Source organism: Lepisosteus platostomus, chromosome 1, assembly GCF_059453375.1.
Source record: "Lepisosteus platostomus isolate fLepPlt1 chromosome 1, fLepPlt1.hap1, whole genome shotgun sequence".
Lineage (NCBI taxonomy): Eukaryota > Metazoa > Chordata > Actinopteri > Semionotiformes > Lepisosteidae > Lepisosteus > Lepisosteus platostomus.
The window spans coordinates 38,684,081-38,707,461 of NC_142611.1; the positions used below are offsets into that span (position 1 = coordinate 38,684,081).

At 37.8% G+C, this 23,381-nt stretch overlaps 1 protein-coding gene across 2 annotated transcripts in view; it reads left to right on the forward strand.

Moving 5' to 3' along the window:
* The window catches only part of LOC148677917 (protein sel-1 homolog 3), a 39,115-nt gene that overhangs the window by 10,465 nt on the left and 5,269 nt on the right, over window positions 1-23,381 (forward strand). For both annotated transcript variants that reach the window (XM_088628086.1, XM_088628096.1), the window contains exons 7-20: window positions 292-424; window positions 989-1,121; window positions 1,739-1,885; window positions 11,352-11,560; window positions 13,122-13,301; window positions 14,078-14,200; window positions 14,299-14,439; window positions 16,703-16,765; window positions 17,093-17,269; window positions 20,031-20,158; window positions 20,681-20,764; window positions 22,289-22,379; window positions 22,634-22,721; window positions 22,805-22,914. In XM_088628086.1, the coding sequence (XP_088484212.1) occupies window positions 292-424; window positions 989-1,121; window positions 1,739-1,885; window positions 11,352-11,560; window positions 13,122-13,301; window positions 14,078-14,200; window positions 14,299-14,439; window positions 16,703-16,765; window positions 17,093-17,269; window positions 20,031-20,158; window positions 20,681-20,764; window positions 22,289-22,379; window positions 22,634-22,721; window positions 22,805-22,914 (1,807 nt within the window). The remainder of the gene's footprint in view (window positions 1-291; window positions 425-988; window positions 1,122-1,738; window positions 1,886-11,351; window positions 11,561-13,121; window positions 13,302-14,077; window positions 14,201-14,298; window positions 14,440-16,702; window positions 16,766-17,092; window positions 17,270-20,030; window positions 20,159-20,680; window positions 20,765-22,288; window positions 22,380-22,633; window positions 22,722-22,804; window positions 22,915-23,381) is intronic.

Genomic DNA, 23,381 nt, shown 5'->3' on the forward strand with positions numbered 1-23,381 from the left:
ATATTTTATTCTTCTATTATTTTTCCCATACATGTATGCAAAGAAGTTTCATTTATCCATAGGAAATTAATTTCAGATACAGTATAGCTCTGCACAAACCAGAAGCCACAGAAAAGCACATGGGTACTTTCTCTGAATCATGTTTCAAGTGGTAATCATAATCAGTTTTCCTGTTTAATTGTTAAAAAAAACAATATTTACTGTATGAATCAAAATTGTATTCAGTGGCAGGAAGCTGCAAATCAAATGAGTCTACATTTTAGAAGATGTTAACTACTGTATATTTTCCAGTTTTGACAGTGCTATACACTACAATGACACTTCTGGATACTTTGTAATTGGAGGCAGCAGGTTTTTACCCAGCATACAGGGCTTTTTTGGCCCAGTGAAGTACTATCGCCTTGAAGCAAATGGGTTTGAATCTGTAAGTAATTAATCATATAACGGTTACCCTTCTGTAGCACTGTTTGTGTTTTTAACAGATTTTCTGCTGCATTATGCTTATTACCTAACTTACCTTCAGTTTTAATATATTTAATTTTTGAAAAGACCAACTGTTAACCAAATGTTCCAGGTATCCTGGATATTTTATCAGACTAACACTCAACCATTAAAACTTGAATTGGGAAGTTTGCTGTACAGCAGCATTTAGAAATTGCAATATATATATATATATTTCATATGCATAACCTTTATCATATGAAATCAAGGTGTGATTATGAAAGGTATATGCTCAGCAATCCAGCAATAAATACTTCAGTAGAATTTCAGTTAATAAAATATAACCACTACTTAAAGTAATAATTATTGTATAACTTATATTGAAAGGAATTAAATTAAGACTTTATACAAGAGAGTGGGGTGATTCCAACAGATGATTCAGGAAGCTATTGAAAGAGCAAAAATAGGACAGTAAAGATTAGTTTTTCTCTGAAGTTATTCAAGTATGATAATACACTATGAAACTGACAAGACTTGTGATTTGTAGGTGGTTAACCCCCTGTTTCCTCAGAAGATGTTAGAGGAGCTGGATCAGAAATATCAAATGTGTGACAGCATATCAGAAATTATCCCAGTTTTTCTACAGATACTTAAACAAAGTAGAGACATCACAAACAAAGGTAAGAAATGAAAGGAAATTATTTTATTGTGACAACATATCAGAAATTATCCCAGTTTTTCTACAGATACTTAAACAAAGTAGAGACATCACAAATAAAGGTAAGAAATGAAAGGAAATTATTTTATTATATTCTACTCATGTACTGTAGAGTATTGTGGTAGCTCATTTAAACCAGTTTGAAATTTTGTAATATACTGCATTTTATCTGCCATTGTTCTATTTAGGTTTTACTACTGTATGTATTTTTTTTTCTTAAGGTTTTTGTATTGATAATATTTGTTTTAGCAATTGCTATTTTATTTGGGATTACATTTTTTAATGTGTGGCAAACACACAAAATAAAGAAACATAGTAAAAAACTAAACATAACTAAAAAAGCATTACCCATCCACTTGTAAGATTTCCAGGAAATCTGTGCTTGTACTGTAAGTATATTTGAAATCTGTTATTTACTATAGGGAAACATGATTTATAAAAAAATAAAATAATTAACAAAACGTATTTCACTATGCATTAAAAACAGGATCAGGAAATTATATAATGCTCTAAATTAAACTGGATATTGATGTACATACTTCTAAATGTATACACATTTTTCATTTTAATATATTTTAGGCACATGTCACTCATATTTTTCATATTTAAATAACAAATTTGGCCAGCTGCCTGTTTGTGACAAATTGCCCTGGAGTTTGGAGACATGGAAAAATCACCACACTCTTATCAGTCTAATGCAGACAACAGAGTGGAATCTCTCTTCTGGTATGTATCAAACAAATGTCTTTTTTATTTCCATTGACTACAGAAAGAATGAGGATATTATTAGATTTCTTTGAATGAATCTTTTTGAATCAATATTAGGTTTAAGTAGAAAAAATTGACTACATGACTACATGAGTGAAAGTGCTCCTATTGCTTGCCACACTATTAGACTGCGTTTGTTGTTCCTCTCTTTTTTAATTTTGTATTTGTTATCCTAAAATGGCATGGAAAAGACAGATTTTTCATTCAACGTTAATTAAGAAGAGGTTGGAAGAACTTAAACTTCATGTGTTTTTGGGTTGTTGGCAACTTGTGCAAAATGAACTATTCAGAAATCATCAGTTCTCATTAATTGATAGTATCAGATGAGCAAAGGAATATTAAATAAGATAAAAATTTAAAAGATAGATAATGCAATGAAGCTGAATTGACCGGAAAAGCAAAGTTGCAAAACTGGAGGATCTCTCTTGGCATTATAAGGTTGGCATCCTGGGTTAGGTAGAGGAAGGTGAATCCAGTCAGATTCTTCAAAAAATAATTCCACAAAGAATATATGAAAACTGATCTTCTGAAAGTTGCCTAAGTGATTATTTTCAGATTTCTCCGATACACTAAAAACTATTATTTTTTAAAGAGAACTGGAAATGTGACCCTTTTCATTTGGTTGGAGGATCTGGTAATGCTTTTCTATCCCTATTGACAACTCAGATGTGACAAGTGTGAGGAAGTGTGTTCTTTCCTGCTGTACCCTGTGGTGTGTCAGTTTATTAAAGTGTTTTCCAAATTGTTTAACTGTAAGGCAAAATAACTGTTTTGACTATGTTGTCCCAATACACATTAAGGTCACTGTTTAGCAGGTGGTGTTGCAAGTGATTCTTCAGATGATCCCTTAATCTTTTGATAAAATGCAAAATGATATAGAATCATGTAGTCCTTTTAAATCAGGAACATGTCTCAAAGAGCTTTTTGAGTTGTGCTTTAAAAAGGAAGACCAGTAAGAGCCAGCCTTGTACCAGTGGCATGCTAGGTTTTCACTTCCTGGTGGGAGAGGGTGCTTTTTGATCACACTTTTTGCACACAATGCTGTATATTTCTGTAAAGGGAGTGGGTGTCTTTTTAGTTAGGTTTTTAGGTTAGGTTAGGTTTTTTTGTCTCTTTAAAGTTATAGAAATCTTTACAATTAGGAAAAGAGTCAGATTGGTCTAATTAAGGTTGCGTTTGGCCAATGTTACCCTCTCTACCAATTTTAACATTGAAAACAATTTCTCAAACTGTATTCCACAAGTACAGTGCCTTGCAAAAGTATTCACCCCCCTCTGACTTTTTCACATTTTATTGTGTTACAGCATGGGGCCATGATGTATTTTACTGAGAATTTTTGCCACTCACCAACACAAAATACTCTATAATGTCAAAGTGAAAGAAAAAATCCAGACATTTTACTAAATGAATTAAAAATAAAAAAACTGAAAATAATTGAATGCATAAGTATTCACCCCCCTCCCCCTAGAGTTAATACTTGGTAGGACCACCTTTGGCAGCAAGTATAGCTGTGAGCCTCTTTGGGTAAGTCTCTATCAGCGTTGCACATCTTGACACTGGAATTTTTGCCCATTTTTCTTGACAAAACTGCTCAGGCTGCATCAAGTTGGATGGGGACCGTTTGTGAACAGCAATTGTTAAGTCATTCCACAGATGCTCAAGTCTGGGCCACTCCAGGACATTAACGTTTTTGGTTTTAAGCCACTCCAGTGTGGCTTTTGCTGTATGTTTCGGGCACTTGTCCTGTTGGAAGACGAATTATCTTCCAAGTCCCAGTGCTCTTGCGGATTGCAGCATGTTTTCCTCCAGCATTTTTCTGTACTTAGCTCCATCCATTTTTCCTTTTATCTTTATGACTTTTCCAGTCCCTGCTGCAGTGTAGGATCCCCAAAGCATGATGCTGCCACCACCATGCTTCAATCTAGGGATGGTGTTCTCAGTGTGATGTGCTGTGTTAGGTTTGTGCCAAACAAAGTTCAGTTTTGGTCTCATCAGACCACAGACTCTACCTCCAAATTGGTGAGTCTCTCACGTGCCTTTGGGCAAACTCCAGCCGAGATGTGATATGAGTTTTCAACAAAGGCTTTCTTCTTGCCACCCTTCCGGACAAGCCAGATTTATGAAGTGTGCGTGCTATTGTTGTCTCATGTACAGTTTCTCCAATCTCTCTCATGGAGGACTGTAACTCCTTTAGAGTTGCCGTAGCCTCTTGGACGCCTCCCTTACTACAGCTCTTCTTGCCCAGACACTCAGTTTTGGACAGATTCACAGTTGTTCCATATTTTCTTACCTTTTTAATGATGAACTTCACTGTGCTTCGAGGTACTGTATATTCAATGCCTTGGAAATTTTCTTATATCCTTGCCATGACTGGTATTTTTCAAGAACCTTGTCTCGGATCTGCTTGGAACGTTCCTTGGTCTTCATGGTGTAGTGTTTCCTTGCAAATGCACTAAGTGGGAAAGCTCCCAGACACAGGTGTGTTTATTCTGAAATCATATGAAACACCTCAACTGCACACAGGTGGACTCCAGTCAAGTCATTCTGTGACTTGGAGAAGAGAATTGGTTACTTCAGAGGTAATTTAGGTGTGTCAAAGCAAAGGGGTGAATACTTATGCATTCAATTATTAACTGTTTTTTTATTTTTAATTAATTTAGCAAAATGTCTGGATTTGTTTTTTCACTTCGACATTATAGAGTACTTTGTGTTGATGAGTGGCAAAAATTCTCGGTTAAATACATGATGGTTCCATGCTGTAACACAACAAAATGTGAAAAAGTCCAAGAGGGGTGAATACTTTTGCAAGGCACTGTATCTCATGAAATTCTGACTTTTCCAGTATGAACCCATTCTTCACAAGTGTAGGTTGTTCTACTGTATTATTTCTTGATAAGAGCAACAAAGAATTTTAAAATTAAACTTACAGATTATTTATAACCTATATGTGTTAGATTGTAATGTGTCTTCTTCAGATGCAGTAAGACAATCCCACACGAAGGCAGTATTAACTGATGTGGTTAGTGTGAAACAAATAGTTGCAGTGTCTTGTTAAACTTATTTAATATTTCGTTAGATAGAAATATTAAGCAATATATAGACAACATTATTCTTGATGCATAAAAATCAATATTTTCTCATATGTGAAACTTAACTATAACAGTTAATAAGTATAAAATTATTAATGTAATAGAATCTTGTATTTTGAATAGTAAGAAAAATGGATCTAAAATTTAAATTTGCAGTATCATACATTTCCATTCTAGTATGATATATTAATATGTGGGAAATGTGGTATAAATCCTTTGATCATATCAAGATATTTGGATCCTGAGATAAATTATCTTGTGATCATGAGATGATGGATATATATTTTTTCTGTTTTAGTCATCTATAATTATTACTAAACTACCAACAAAAGACATTAAGTCATTAATCGTGACAAATATAATATTATGCAGTATGATGTCATTATCAACCGAAATCAGGATACTTTAAAATTGTGTCCAGATTATTTTTTTAAGTCTTAATTTAAAATTGCTTCTAACTTCTGTTGTAACAGAAAGAATAAGGTTCTGGATCCCGAGATGAAGTAAAACAGATGAGTTTATTACATGCAAGGAACAATAAAGCTGAAGTCTTGTTTCTCGCAAGAAACAACAAAACCGAAGTATTGTTCGATGTGCCGGTACAAACTTTTAGGTTATATAGTCCTTCCTTGCTGCTTCGGACGTCATTCGGTGTTATGGTAAGGGGGGGGGGGGGTCATGGTATTTGGCCAGTTAAGAGGCCCTGGCCAAATGGTCAGTTTAAGATTATGCCCCCAGGGGGTTCCTTGCTCGCATCTGGAATCCTTATCAGTTAACCCCCTTTCCTGCCATAAACCCCTGTTGCTTAGAAGTCTAATTTTCAGGCAGAACTGACTTAAGTTATTAACCCTTTTTACATCTTGTCTCTTACTTCATTCCCCCCTTATAAAATATGGCATACGTCAGGACTGCCTATTTTTACACATACAATGTCAGGGCAGATCTTTCCTTTTTAGATGTACAGGCATGCATTACCATGACATTGTGCGTTCCACGGTTACAACAAGATGTTATTGATGTTTTTGTACAAGTGATAGTTACAATTATACACATAAAACAATCCTAATCCTACAAATACATAAAGTCCTACCCCAGGACCCAAACGCAGACCTCAGCCATGTGGAGATCTATCGTCAGGATCTTGGAATAGCAATATTGACCCAACTCCGATTATAATTTTTTGGCTGATAGATATGCCAACACCCGGAATGTATTGATACCATATCCCCAGTAATGCTCCTCAGGCCTAACAAGCACACTGTTGTTGTTGTTGGATGACTGTTGGTCATCAGACACAGAAACGGTAACAACATCCTTCTTTCTGTTCACTCAGTCTCTGGTGCCGTGGGTCGGTGAAAGTGCGATGCGCAGATCCAGCGATCTCATCCTGTCACTCAGATGGCACAATCAGTAATTAGTGGCACTTGATATGGTCCCTCCCAGCAGGATTGCAACGTCTGGCAGGGTATCTCTTCTTCACCTACACCCACTCGCCAGGTATCCAGTCGTGTCTCCCTTCTACTGGAGGTCCCCAAGCTTCCGGCACCTGTTCACGAGCCCTGTGCACCGCTTCAGTTAACAAACCTACAATACTTTAATAGAGAGTTAGTAAATTCATCAGTGCGTTAGCCAAACGGCCTCCAGGGAGTTTCTTTGGCTGCCTGTGATGATCTCAAATGGGCTCAGTCTCACAGTTCCGTTTGCTCCAGCCCGCAAACCGCACAGGACTGCAGGTAGAGCATCTACCCACGGTGTTCCTTCAGTTGATATTTCCTTAGTTGGTCTTTCAGACTGTGGGTGATGGGGTCAATGTGACTTCCAACTTACCCCCAGTGAGGCAGTTACAGCCTGGCACACCTTCCCAGTGTAGTATGCCCTTGGTTCAGTATCCAAGGGGCAGGGCAGTCCGTACCACGGGATCATCTTTGTCATACACTTGGGTATGCGCCAGCCCACATCCCATCATTATACAACCCCACATTCTTTACACATTTTTTCTAACCACTATTAAACATCTATTAAAGCCCTCAACCTGAAGCCTTCTCCCCTTTCCCCAATAGAGGTTTCACAGGGGTCTCAGACTCCCGCTCTCCCAGTGCCGCTCGTCTGGCATCTGCATCTGCATGGTTGTTACCTTGAGTTACTGGAATTCTTTATTTATTGTGTTATTTACACCTTACTCAAGCTGCTTCTGTCGGCAGCTGTAAAACTACAAATCAGTTCAGAGATAAGCCCAGTATTCTTAACTGGAGTCCCTGCCGTTGTGAGAGAATCCTATTTTTCCATAGCCATCCAGAATTGTGGCCTACATGCAACAAATACATACATTATATACATATACAGTAACCCTTTAACATCTTTCTTTTTACAATCTTCCATCAGTGCTCTTAACTGGCTTGCTGCGCTTAGGCAGTGGAGGGGCATTTTCCAATTGTTAGCACCTCGAATTCTGTTGTAACGGCTCAGCCTGTTCTCTGTTCTCCCTCATGCATCAGAGAGGACCCATCAGTAAACAGTATTACATTTTCTTAGATTTTCAGGGTCCCCCACCCTTTGGCTACAGTATCTAATGGTATAATAGTGCCTACCTCCATGCTCCTGCGTCAGCACAGCTGCCCAGAACCCTTTGTCCACACTTACATACAAAGGAATGGTTGATCCATCTGAGGAAACCCCAGTCTCAGCACCTGTAAGAGAGCTTGTTTCAAATTATTACAGGCGGCTTTTGCTGCTGGAACAAAGGCAATCTTGTCCTTGTACTGCACTCCCCCCTTAAGCAGATCTCTAAACCTGAAGCAACTCAGACTTGTGGGTTTCCTCATCAGGGGAAGCACTCAGAATACCATCAACATACTGAGTGATCACAGTCAGTTGAAGCCACGTGATACCCTGTTCTGGATAGTCATTCTTTGTAATGCATAATATTCCAACCCAATAGATCTGGGATAAAACCACCCACATTCGTGTGATAAGTGCACGTGAATGTTAAAATCTGGTACTCAGCAAGTAAAACTTGCTGCCCCAATACTCCTGTGGCCTCCTGCCGTCTTCCCATATACATTACTCTATAGCACACTGTTGAACAGAGGAGTGAAACAAGCATGACAGTAGAGCTCCAGTATCCCCTAACAGAGAAACCAACACTCCATTAACAGTACATTTTTATCCACTGGACTGGGACAGCTTTGGGAGGCTACAAGGGATTTACAGGATCTAATCGTTAGGTAAACAGATCTTCTCACAAGACGTTATTCTCCCCAGTCTCGATTCTAAACCTACAGCGTTTCAGCATGTCTGGTTTCGAGACATTCGAATAAATCCAAATTGTTTCCACTATTGCAACTAATTGTATGAAAATACAAAAACTGTTTATCTAACTACTTTTACGTCCACCTGTACTGTACTTATACGTTTCAGACGCTCTTATATTTTCCAATCTCCTTAAGTTGATTTTCGTCAAGTCTCTTTAGTTACGTCTCTAGCCAGTCCCGCTGGCTAAACACACTTGCACCGTCATTTAGTATACCAAAACTCACAGTTACACACATACATGCCGGCACACAAATTCATAAAACACACATACACATCGAGAATATATTTTTCTCTTCATACTACAATGTGCTGTATTCTTGTTTCACTTCTACATGATTCCTTTTAATTCCTGAAGCGCACTCCAGGTTCGCTGCATTCCTAATTTCGGGTGCGGTACTTTAGCCCACCGGTCAATATCTTCCGGTTTTGGATTTGATCATATGGGGGAATCAGGGAAGGTAGGTGCGAGTGCGGACCCCCTCAACGGGGTGCGAGACACTTAGAGTGACGCTGTCATCAACAGCGCCAGCCCCCGCTACATCAAGTCCTTTCCCACTTCGGGTGAGAGGTCAGTACAGATCTGCGGGCGCCCTCCCTTTAAGAAGGGAGTCCCTGTTCCGTCTCTATTACACTCGTACCAGGTGTCATCCCACTCGGACCCCCCGTCTCCATATGGTCACTGTGGGAATTGATCCCAATTATTTTCATTTCCTGCCTGTCTGTTCCCCTATGGGAGAGCAAGATAAAATTTAGTTGACGGTTGTAACACATTAACTAGTGCAGTGCGACCAGGAACTAATTCTTCCTTTAGTTTCTGATTCTCCTGCACTGCTTCTTTTCGCTTTTGTTCATACTCTTTCGTAGCGAGTAAAGTATAATTTCTTTCGGGTTTTTGTTTTTCCCGTAAACACACTTTTAAGAAGTCACATTCCAATTTCTTTCTTTTCTTTTCTCTCATGTATCTGCCACCACTGGTGCCGGCCGTGCATCAGGGTGGGAGCTACATGCTTGTGCTTTTGCCAATCAATACTCATATGCTTTCTTTACAGGCATCTTCGCCCCAAACTCCCTCTGACAAACTCAACTTTTCGCATATTTTTCTCATTTTTTTCCGTCAACTTACACTTTTCCGATATATAAACGGACCCTTCCACCACTTTCTCAAACCATCAGTTAGCACACATGTTCGGTCTCTTTAAGAGTTTACTTTTGTCGCGTGTGAGGTAACAGCTAATACGGTAGGGGGATGCTTTCACTTGAAAAACCTGTGCATTCCTGCACTCATTCAGCTAAGGGCATCTGTTACTTCCAGATCTAAATGCCTCTCAGTGCCTTTAGAGAGGACTTACACCACACTGTTCACAGGCAAGGAACGAGACCTCAAAAACCCCCTTTCTTGATCAGTAATTCACCATCCCCAGAACGCCAGCATCGCTGCTTTTGCCCCGAGGTGGACTTACACACTGAGCTCAATCAGGGCGATTCTCGGGTCTCAACGTCCTTTAAATCCTGCTACTTAATGCTTTGCTCTTTTATTATGAGATGTGTTTATGTTAGTGTCGTGTGTGTGTATATGTATTCACAAACAAGGAAAACACCAAAAACATACATACATATATATATATATCTCTTCTACTTCTGTTTCCTTTAAAACAAAAAACCACGCCACGCCAATCCGTGCACGATCAAGGCGTAGCTAATCTCAGGACCCAGGGCGCAATTAAGGCCCACACCAGTCCTGAATTATGTGCATTTAATGCACCACTCAGCTCCAGAACCCCGGGCGCAATTAAGGCCCACACAGATCCTGAGCCTCAGAACTCCGGGTGCAATTAAGGCCCACACCAGTCCTGAACTTCAGAACTCCGGGCGCAATTAAGGCCCACACCAGTCCTGAACTTCGCGGTAAAGGTCCAAAACCCGTTCAAAAACTCCACACGCAATTAAGGCATACATCAGCTTCAAACGCCTGTTCACAATACCACGGACCGCCTGCCAGACCAAATTCTGGGCTTACAGCAAACCACCCATTACATACACCGGTGTCTTCCCCGGGCCAGAGGAATTCAGGAACTAACGTTTACTCCATCATCTCGGGTGATTCTCGCAGGGAGCATAGACTTCCCAATCGGTCAGAGAGAGTCGGGACTTTTTTTTTAAGAGTCCTTACCTCTTCGTAATGTGAGCGCTGACCATCTCTCCTGCCAATGGGAAGTTCTGCGCCTTCTGGAGCATCCTGCCGACAACGCCAAATTTGTTGTAACAGAAAGAATAAGGTTCTGGATCCCGAGATGAAGTAAAACAGATGAGTTTATTGCATGCAAGGAACAATAAAGCCGAAGTCTTGTTTCCCGCAAGAAACAACAAAACCGAAGTATTGTTCGATGTGCCGGTACAAACTTTTAGGTTATATAGTCCTTCCTTGCTGCTTCGGACGTCATTCGGTGTTATGGTAAGGGGGGGGGGGGAGGTCATGGTGTTTGGCCAGTTAAGAGGCCCTGGCCAAATGGTCAGTTTAAGATTATGCCCCCAGGGGGTTCCTTGCTTGCATTTGGAATCCTTATCAGTTTACCCCCTTTCCTGCCATAAACCCCTGTTGCTTAGAAGTCTAATTTTCAGGCAGAACTGACTTAAGTTATTAACCCTTTTTACATCTTGTCTCTTACTTCACTTGCAAGCATGTGCTTCCCATAACACGTGCATTTATACACTTTTTGTAATTTTATTTCACCCCCAGGAAGTAACAAGGAGTGTAAAACCTGGGGGACATGGGCTGTAACATATTCTACAGTGATATTACAACCTTTGACCTTTAACCTCGACCCATGCTCGAGTTAAGTTGTGCTGCATGATTAATAATTGCATTTAACAATATAAATGATTCAGTGTTCTTACTGCGTCTTGGAAGGAACAGTTTTTAGTCAAATATACAGAGAGGAAGGTACTAAAATACTTAAAGCAACACTGCAAACAACCTTTGAGCTCTATTTTTAAAATGCATTTTATGATTTTTTTCTTTTAAGGTTTCTGGGATATGGATGTCACAAAGAACTTTGGGAGACATGTTTATGAAATGGTTTTGGAGAGATTAACCCAGCAAGAAGGGCTTGGGCTTGTACGCTCGCTGATTCCATATTTACAGATTTCAAGCTGCTGTGGGTATCATAAAGCATCCACCTTCTTGGCTATCATTCATGAGGCAGGACTAGGCCTACCAGTGGATTTGGTACAGGTACAAGAAAATCTGTATACTGCTTTTTCTACCTGTTCTGGTGATAATTGGATTTTAATACCTCATTTGTATATTAAGAAACAAAGTACATAACTAATCTGATCTCACCAATTTAAAATATTTTTTGTGAAATCTTTAAGATTAATTTGACCTCATAATATGTTTTTATTGTGTAGCTTTGAAATTGATTGATTTTTCAAGTTTTGAACTTATGAACATTAATGTTTTTACCACTGCATTTATTTTTAAAATGGCTTAGTGCCATTGTCTCTGTAGCTCTCTAATAAGATAAGATCACTTTATTGGCCATATACAATTTCTTGTATTAGGAATTTGTCTTTTCGCATACCCCAACTTGCTCTCCATGAGACACACAGACAGGGAGAGAAGCTTGGGGTCAGAGCGCATGGTCAGCTATTTTTATGTTGCCCCTGGAGCAGTTGGGGTTAATGGCCTTGCTCAGGAGTCCAACAGGATACGCGTGATACGAATTGGAAGCCTTCCAGCCACAGGCGCAGATCCTCACCCACAGAGCCACCGCACTGCCCCTTAAAGTCTCTACTGTCCGTGGTCTTGAACCAAGACCTTCACCGATTGCAGTTTATTCTGCGGATTTGAACCTAGACTCTCATCGACCGCAGACCAGCGCACTACACAACGAGCCCCAGCACTGCAAATGCAATTAATAGGATTTAAATATTAATCTCCCTCTACCATATGATCCATGGCAAATCCCTAGCTGGGGCATTGCTGTAACCACAGTGTGTTGCTAAACGTTGCAATGCTTAGCTCTGCTATGTGCAGTATGATGTTACAGGGAGACAAGTCATCCTCCACCATATACAGTATATCCACACCTGCTGAGGAGTCACTTTCAGTTCTCTGGAAGTCTTTTCATTGCCACAAAAAGTGCTCCAAGATGAACCTCAGAGGTGTTTGAGTGAACCAGGTGTCCAAAGATTATGCAAATGTTTTTCATTCATCAGGGTCATCACAGACTCTTGCCTAGTTGCGGCTCAGACTTCTGCATTGGTGATGGATTGCAATATATGAATTTGCAATATCTAATGCAGACAGCAGTAGTCGAATGTATCCAGATGGTGTTTGAGGTTGGAAGTGGTCAAACAGGTCTCCGATGTGTACAATAACACAGAAAAGATGTACGACAGGCATCTATAGACACAACTATTGTGTTAAGCCATATAGTTGAGTGCCAGATATTTCAGTCCAGCACATACTGTACATGCAGATGCACATAAATTCAACATCGTATTCCTGACTCACTGCTCCTTGTGTTATGGGGCTACTTCAAGAGATAGGTAAAGGTCTTCACCACCTCCACAGCATGGCCCTGTATTGGAATATTGACATGAAGTATTACCATAAATTTACCTAATTCTTGAATCTCTATATTAAATATGAAATATATATATATAAAAATATAAAAGATACCATGCATGTATAGAAAATACATATATGTATTCTATACTGCATGTGTGTTCAATCCATTTTAACTTGCTTTCAGTTAATTCAGTAATTGACCTTCTTATTTCATCTACAGGGACATCTTTATAGTTTGATAGCTGCCCAGGGAGATGAAAGGATGGCTCTCATGCACCTTGGTTACAAGCACATGCAAGGAATTGATGGGTACCCACAGGATTATGACCTTTCATACAGTTACTATGCTAATATTGGGAAAATGACCTCTGTGGATCGGTGGGAAGTACAAGAATCTGAAGTAAATAAAACATTTAATATTTCAGTTGAAAATTACAGTATTCTTTTGTCAAGGTGAACATTTCCTGTGTGTTGTACCGAATTAATATTGAAGAAATTGCACAAAATAGCCAGTTGTGCCACATGTCAGCACTAAATATGTTGAATGACATGCTAAGGAGATTATTGGTACTCCTATTTAATAGTAATAATAATTGGTTACACTTATAGGGCGCTTTTCTGGACACTCCACATTAAAAGCGCTTTACAGGTAATGGGGACTCCACCACCACCAATGTGCAGCATCCACCTGGATGATGCGAAAGCAGCCATAGTGCACCAGAACGCTCACCACACATCAGCTATCAGTGGGGAGGAGAGCAGAGTAATGAAGCCAATTCATAGATGGGGATTATTAGGAGGCCAATGGGAAATTTGGCCAGGACGCCGGGGTTACATCCCTACTCTTTTCAAGAAAATCCCTGGAATTTTTAATGACCACAGAGAGTCAGGACCTCGGTTTTACGTCTCATCCGAAGGACGGCGACTTTTTTACAGTATAGTGTCCCCGTCACTATACTGGGGCATTAGGACCCACATGGACCGCAGGGTGAGCGCCCCCTGCTGGCCCCACTAACAGCTCTTCCAGCAGCAACCTTAGTTTTTCCCAGGAGGTCTCTCATCCAGGTACTGACCAGGCTCACACCTGCTTAGCTTCAGTGGGTTGCCAGTTGTGAGTTGTGATTATGCCTGTGCCCTACACTGTTATATTGTGTTGTTTTTTTATTTTTTTGCAAGCAATATACAACAGAATACATCTTACTTTCTGATGAGATGGCACTGAAGTCTCAAACAAATGAGGAAGATGATATATTCCATTATCTCAATTTTCAAGCACAACGTGGGGACTTGGAAGCCCAAGTAGGTTCTATTCTTGCTCACCAATTGATTTAAAAAAAATAATTCAATGAATGACTTGGATAAAAGTATGATTTTGTGATGTTTATTCTTTTATAAAGAGAAACTTGGCAAGAATGCTTTTTTGGGGACAACATGGTGTGTCAAAGGATATTGAAACAGCAGTAAAGTGGTATACCAAAAGTGCTCTAAAACTGAAAGATGCTCAATCAATGTATGACCTCTCAGTTGTATTGATTAAGGTAAGAACTGTTTAGTTTTTTAATGAAGTATCATCTTTCTGTGAATTGTACACTTCATTTGTGAGGTATTCTACGTTCTATATCCAATATTCAATATTCTATATTCAATATTCTACATTCACAGATACAAACTCCCTGCTTTCAATGCAAATTACTTCATTCAGGTATTTAATGTAGTCTTTTATTAAATACAGGCCCAAGATGGGAAAATTCTTATATTTGTAATTTTCTGAGAACTACAGTAGTGTGTGAAGTACCTGAATGTGAAACATATAAAAAGGAAATCTAAAATGTAGGAAGTTATTTTCAGTAAGAATGTTTTAATTTTTGAAACATTATAAGTTACAAAAGGGTTAATACATGAATAATTAAGTATTTTTTTCTTTTTCAACTTATTAAAAGATTATTGGTAGTAAGACATTTGATCTTGTATGTATATCTTCCTAAGTGGTATAGTGTAGTAAAAATGTAACATATCCGTTGAATATTACAAATCCCTTTAGCTCAGCAAATGTCAGTGAAGGCACAGTGAAGTGATATTTTGAACTGGTATGCTACAAAGCACTTCATTTCCAAAATAAATAAAGGAATTTGAACATAGCCAATATGACTTATTTTATATCGGTGGTAACAATCCCTATAATAAAAGTAGTTTAAATTCTATGTTGATTTTGCACAGCATTTTTTTTTTAATGTGGAATTTGTATTACATTGTACCAATTGCATAGATTTAAATGTAGATAGTAGGTACATGGTAAAAGGAAGCATGGTGATAAGGAATATTGACTGCCTCAGTTTATTTGGAAATATCCTACACATTAAGCTATACAATTGAGTTATACAATAAAGTTATTGGTTATAAAATGTAGTTAAATCATCTAATAATATTTGTTGCCAATTTTAATTCAAATTTAATCTTTAGAGAACGTTTTGGAGTGTGTTGTGCTGTTCCTGAATGGTGATAGTCATAGAATAAACGCAGCAGTCCATTAATTTGACAGAATGTCAGTACTGTGAGGATGTCATGATGCATGTGCAGCCCAGCCCCATAAAACCAACTCATTAATAAACTACCTACACATTGATCTGATTCCAAGACTAGCAGAGAGAAGCCAAGCAGTTGAATACTGGAATGCCAGCAGCTGTGTAATTAATCTTCATACAGCAGACTAATCTTGTCTGTTAATGTAACTTAAACATGTGTATTAAACACTTTTTTAGGAGCTGCAGCAATTGGTGTCATCAGGACTTGTAACTGGACAGTTAGTAGTAGAACAGTCTGAAGGAAATTAAGACATTACGACACTGGGTAGCAAATGAATGTTACCTTGCAGAAAATGGGAAGATGTAATTTACTCAAGGTCAATCTAGGTTTAATCCAAATTGTTGGATGACTTTGAATCTATCAATACTAAGATGAGCAATTTCCACAGAACTGTTGTTTTAGTAGAGTAGGGGTGGTGTGGAAAGAAATTAATTTTTAGTTCAGAGCAAAACACGTACAGCCTAATTTCACTGTCCAACTCTATGTGGACAGCATCTTGCATCTAAACCATATCCCTCCTCTGTCAGTGTAACCTCGTGGAAACAAACAGTTCATTTTCTAACACGATAGTGCTTGGCCAATCTAATCCGTTGTTGATATGTAGAATTGGGCACCACGATGGCCCAAGTAAACACCCAAATGGACAATTGTGAGATGAGTTGAATCCCTGTTTCACAGCAAGCTGATCAACCGCATACTGTCTATGAAAGAGCTGTTAGAAGGTGTTTGCAATACATGCCCTCCCACAAACACTTGTGATATGTCTGTCAGTAGATGCCTCATATACGGCATGTGTCTGGGTCTGGCATTGGGTGGTCACACTTGTTGCTCTGCATCAATGACCCTGCATATCTGTGAACAGTGGGAACTTTCTCTTCTTATTGCCCTGATAAACTGAACCAAGCAATGAATTTGCCAGATGAATCTTAATGGAGTCATAAATGATTTCATTCAAAGAATTGTTTTGATTGCTGCCTTGTACATTACCTATGCACACAGTTTTAATATTTTCTAAATAAATGTTCAGGTCAACTTTAAGGTGATGCTTGAAATCCATGCTAAAAAGTTAAAGAAAAAAATGGGCTATGGAGTCTTCAAAGACCAAAGCTTGGTGTTTTTTTTTTCTTTATACTTTTTAGTATAGAATTAAGCTCTGCTTGTTCCTTTCTGGCTTGTAAACTGACACAACTCTCCACTACAAAAAAAAATGTTATTTAGGGTCACGGAGTGAAGAAGAACAAAACTCTGGGTTTACAAATGATGAGAAAAGCAGCATCTATGGTGAGTTCATTTTGCATATCTCAAGATATTATGTAATTAGAAAATACCTTCTTTTGAAGAAACAATTATTATTGCGTATGGATAATGTATGTTATTTATTGAAGAAGACATTTTAAATGGTATCCTATGATTTGCAGTAGAGTGTTAAATGCAAACATGAACACATTTTAAATGTTTTATATAATGCATCTTAACAGATTCTCACAGTGTTTCGCCCTATTCATGATTATTGAAAGGCAAGAAAAGGTTATGAAATTGTAAAGGAAGTAAGGGGTCTAAACAAATCATCTTTTGTGTTTAAAACATCTTTTTTTCTTGTTTGGTTAGGGCTGTGTTGAGGCTATCAACGGTTTGGGATGGTATTATAGCACCTTTAAGGCAGATATGGTGACAGCAGTGAAGTACTTTGAAAAGGCTGCTGAAAAAGGAAGTCGAGATGCATTATATAATTTGGGAGTATTTCATCTAAATGGTTACCACCCGAGAAATCCATCAAAGAATGAAGTAAGTAGCTCCATAAGCATGATTAAAGCTTGGATAGATGAGTATAGATAGACCATAAACTATAACTTCATATTACATACAGATTACATTGTTTTTCTCAATGGAGATCAGTGTTATCAACATATTTTCCATGGATCTTTGAATATGTGTAGGGCTGCTTTAACGGGATCTTTAAATAAGTGGGTCTCAGGAAAAACAGGCACACAAATACAGCCAGAAGGTACAAACTAGTGCTCCTTTTATTTGCAGTGCAGGGAACTAAAAAAGTAAATACATAAGCCATTTAAGAGCTCCTGACTAACTTTGTGTCCCCTTTCTACAATAGTCAGGCAACTAAGCTTGCTTCTCAATTAAAAACTTTTTAGCTTCCAAATTGCATACAACATGCACTGGCTTATCGGCTGTTTGCTTCCTTCTGCCCCCTTCTGCCTCTGAGCAGGACATAGCACAGGTTCCGCCCTCTTCCTGGAAGGCAGAAAAATAACAGCCATATTGGAAGCGCCCCATTTATTGATCTTAACTGTCACCAGAGCAATTGTCTTCCATTAATTAGTCAGATGATTAAGGATGGCAGGTCAAACCCTATTGACTTCTGGGAAGTGTGGTTTCAGACAAGAACCTCCATCTTTTCACATGGAACACAAAAAAGGCATCTAAGGATGTATGTGAAAAGATATAGTTATATTTCAATTAATATATTAATAATTAATTCATATATCTTATATTGAAACATATTTAATATATTTCAGTTCATTACTGCAACATGGTTCATGGCTAAGTTGAAAGCTTATTACTTAACTTTCATTTACATGTTTTTTATTTGTTCTCTTCTTGACTGGAGGATCAGTGATTAAGACACACTTCCCCTTCACCAGCACAACACATTTCTGTGGTAATTGTAATGAAATCAGCAATTACACAGTGTATATTGTGGTGGTGAACCAAGTACTGGGGTTTGAATCCTTTAAAAAATAACACAATATCCTGAAGCCCTACTGTTTTCATATGCTCATCAGCATCGACCTTCATGGCAACATTGGGCAACAAATGAATGTAAACTAATCAACGAAGTCTAAACATGAATAATGCCAGATAGCTTAGATAGCAGGAGAGTCTTGTCTTTCCAGTGGATGTGTTTCCACCTGCCATGGGTCCCTGGAACATCAGCCCTAAACATCTTACCTCGAGATAAGCACCGACCAAAATCTAGAGATATTTTCAATGAGGATCCAATCATCTTGTGCATCTGGTGCATCTCAGGTCAAGTTAATGGACATGAATTGAGCACTGGGACTCAAACAATAAAAAAATCAAACAAGTCCATTTACTGGAAGAATTAGGGCACCTCATTGCTCTGGATATTATACACTGACCCATCAGAAAAGAAAGACTGTTTTCTGGAATTCAAAGGGACCCGTTTTGATTAAATATCACTCAAAACTATTACTACATGCCAGTTTGGTGGAACGATTTTGGTAAATACATATAAACCAGTAAAAAGGAAGAACAGAGATGGTGAAAAAGAAGACATTGGTTTAAGGGACGGAAGGGTCACAGAGGCTTCTCCCTGAACCTGATAACACCTGACCCTTCAATTTCCAAGACCAGATGACAAACCATACTTTGGTCTGAAAGATTATTTGAGGTTATACACAAGTCCAACACATAACTGAAAAAAACTATTCAGTTAGGACCTTAAAACATATAAACTCACTGAATACAATGTATGCATAAAGCTACTAACGTTTTAAATGAAGATAGCAAGCATTCTGGATTAAAAACAGTTAAAGTTCTGCATCGCCTATCTAGATATGTTCACTGCTTTGAAGGTGAAAAGTTGTAACTTGGAAATGGGTCCAGAGGCAACCAAACCCATTGTTTGTTTGGATAATGTGTATAACACAAACTCATTGATTGTATACAGTTATAAAGTTATAACTTTAAAGCCTCCCGCTTTCAAAACAAAAGGCCAGCTTCACTTCCTTTAACACACGCAGACCACACCAGCCCTGCAGTGCAAAGGCTATGAATATTTCACGAATACCATAATGGTTAGAGTACTTGTGCAGAAGACAAAGTGAAATTCGAAAAACCAAGTACCCTTCAGAGGATTAGAATTACATTTGGGATTATGCCCTAAAACATTCATCCATCTTTTAATATGAATTAAAGCACCATATAATGTACATCTTATTTTTGCGTGGTAAAATGCAAACATTGAATCATATTATAACAAAAAAAAAGCTTTTTTTTCAACCCGGTGATTTCAGATCACCACAAGACATGGTCATCACTTTCTAGAGCATAATAATCAGTATTCAGTTGCATATCCCAAGCTCTTTATGCAATCATTTGAGGTGCTTTGCCACAGTCACTTTTTTCACCATGTGAAATGCATGCTCAAGTGAATTTAGATCTGGAAACTAACTTGACCAATGTTTTTATAAACTTCAGATTGAATTCTGCTGCCATCATTAGTTACTGTAAATCATCATTAAACACAAGTGAGTTAGATCATAATATGATCAGATACAGTATTCTCCTATGAATGATATAGAAAGGTGCTTTCCACAGCATGTAGGTAGCTACTGCCACAGAGGGCTAAATGCATTTAAGTCAAGTGGTCTAAATTGAAATATAGTAATGACTATCTATCTTGGACTATAGCTATCTTGGACTTTGGATCCAGGATCATTTTAATTACTTATTTCTATGAAACTAGTCATCCATTCCTGCGTCTGTCTTTTTTTGTCTTTTACAGTCCACAGCTTTTCAGCACTTTTTGAAAGCTTCTCTTTTAGGACATGTTGACGCCATTGTTGAAACTTCTCACTACTATGCCACAGGAAATCTAGACAATTTTACACGAAATCCAGAAACAGCAGTTAGGTAAGACATTTAAAATGTTTATGCTGTTGGGTATGAAACAAATGTTGTAAGACTTAAATGTTATTGGTCTTAAGAGCTTAAAATAATTATATTTCAGCTTATACAGTGTTTGCTAATTATCATAGCTTGCTATCATCTGTGAATTTGACTTGCTGGCTGACTATACCAGAAAATCTATCACTGATATAAACCAGGAAGAACAGTATTTCTAATGCAGTGTTTTGGACAGTGTCCCCTTCAAATCACACTATTGTATTTTGTTTGGTCTTCTGTGTTTCATTTAGTATTTTTATCCTTTGAATATTGGATTTAAACTTACTGTGAACAGATTTTCTTATTTGCAACCATAATTTAAAATATTTGTTTAAGAGGGATGATCTGTTTAACACTTAAACTCCAATGATAAACTTTTCTGTAGGTTTTACCAGAAGGATTCTGAAAATGGAAAATGTTGAATGATTTGAACATTTTTGTGAACTTAAAGCCAGTTTTTACTTACAGTAAACGTCTCTATTTTTTCAGGTTTCTGAAAAACATTTGTGAGCAAAATGGTTATTTAGGATACATTATCAGAAGAGGTCTCAATGCATATCTGAAAGGATCTTGGTAAGAAAGGTTTACAACTCTTACACATAATGTATGCAGCAAAAATACATTTGTGTTTTAGTAAGCATCTGGTAAGCATCCTTTTTGGGATCTCTGTAGTTGATTAATTGGTAATCTGAAAACTTGCTTATGCTATTTACTTGCTGTAAAGTGGTTTCCCCACATGGTAGCACACAGTGCCATTAGAGTTGAATGAAATTCATTTTGGCAGGATGCTCTCTTCTTGCTCAACAGCAACTCCTAGAATTTTGTAGGTGGAAGAAACTTGCAGCATTATCTGTTATTCCTCCGCCTGTCTTTATTGTCTGTTGTTCTCTTGTTGGGACAGTTACTGTATGAGAGAGGTAGATGTCCTCTCAGTCTTCCTCTCAAAGGATAGCTTTCGTAAGAGGGTGTGTGTTTGTAAATGTATACTGTATATTTATCTTTATCTGATGCTCTGTGGGAGGTGGGGAGGAGTCAAAGGATTTTCAAAGATTCTGGATAATCACATAAACTTATTTTTAGTCTATTATTTTTGCACATTCTTCTAAAACATAGTGTTTTTTAGTGTTGTGTATATGTTTTTTAGTGTTTTGAATTTGTTCACTGCATTAAATTGTATTAAGCCAGCAGTCTATGCGGGTGACCTGTTGCATGCTGTCATCTGGCCACACGTACAGAAACAGTTTGTCAGATGATTGCATATACAGTAATTAGGAGAAAAAGGTATCTATACTCACTCATATATCTGTTGTCTGAACAAGAGAAGAGACAGCCAAAGCTGGGAAGTTAGAGCTGGAAGTAAGCAACAAGCAAATTAGTGAGGGAGTGGACACGATTTATGTGTGTGGTATACTGTACTTAAGTTATTTCTTCAGTGCCAGTATGTAACATACCTTCCTAGTATAACAAGCACATACTTCAAAGTAGTACCTCAAAGAGTCTGTGTCTTTACACTATATAAAAAGGGCAGTATTTTGTACCTCATAGCTTTCTTAGTGTATACCTTTTGAGATCCTACCCACCTAAAAGAGCCACAACACCTTGCTGCCCCATAGGGGTACATATACTGGAGAATGTGAACTTCACATTCTTTTTGAGAGCACACTCTTGTGGACAAGGGTACTGGTACATCTGAGAAAACTGCAGAGAAGAAACCCCAAAACAAGTCTTCAGGCTCCTGGAGCTCTGTCTGACTTCTCAAAGTCCCTACTTATTATACTAGTTGGCTAAGCTGCATTCTAGCACCAAAAAAGAAAACAAATATATATTGGATGCAAAATTTTAATTTACTTGCTTGTTTGTTGCTTTTAGCTCTCACTCTGTAGCTATGACATCTTGTGCAGCACGCACAAGAGGATCTCCTTGCTTATTCAGGTTGAAGAGTTGAAGAGCTCTTAGGATGTTTTGTCTTTCTGGAGATATTTTTAATCACCTGACTAATCACTTTTGTTACACAGTCTTCTGGGGATCTCTTACTTGCATCTCAACCAAAAGACTTCTTTCATTTTAAAGAGGATGTTATGTTTTAATCTATTTTAGGGAAGAAGCTTTTCTGAATTACCTTATAGCTGCTGAGACTGGAATGGAAGTAGCACAGACAAATACTGCCCATATCTGTGAGGAGAACACTGTAAGAATTCTTAAATATGTGACTTTTAACATCCAAATACTCATGATGTTCATCTGTGTAGTTTTAAATATTCCAAGAAATTGAAATTAAAATAAATAAATGCTTATGTATTTTATAACCAATGTCATATGATGCCAAAATGATATCATAAACTAATTGCTTTTTTATGTTTTGTTTCTATGTCCAAATTTTTATGGTTCCCTAACTGTAAGAAAAAAGCTTTGGCTGATTCTCAGTTGTTGATTTCCCTACAGGAATTGGTTCACAGCCTTTTCTCTACTTATGATTGTGAATGGAGATACTATAATCATTCCACTTTGCATTACTTTGGTTCCACTTTAGGTAAGTTCTTTCCATCCCTGCTATATTACTATACAAAGTGTACACTCTGCATTAGTAAAAAATAAATATATTTGTTTTGACAGGTTTTCTGAAAATGGGAGACTATTACTACTATGGGCACAAAAATCAATCACGAGACATTCTCTTGTCTAGTTCTATGTATGCTTATGCTGCTTTAGCTGACAGTTCTCAGGTGAGATATCTGCTTTCTGTGTATATCATATATTATGTTGGGATCATCAGATATTCTGTTTTATTGTTGTGTTTTATCAAACTGGGACTTACTTATGAAGATCTGTAAACAGATGTACGTGTACATAAAGATTGAATATTAATAAAAAGACAGCTGGATTTTGGTCTCTACTATGGAAACCTACCAGATATTATAAAATTCAGGAGGTATTAGGTGAAACCTCTTTAGTTTCATAAGGACATTTAAAAGTCTTCCATTTTTATTCGCAGATTACACTTTTATGTGAGAAAGAATATTTATATAACAATAAAAAAATATTTGTCAAAATTTACTTCAGATCAACATTAACTTTCACCAGTTTTTTTCATAGATTTCTTATTTTAAATTTAAGTGGATGACTTCTTATGTGATCTTTGTGACATCTGTCAAGATTAATTCCGGCAAGGAATTTTCAAGGCTGAAACACT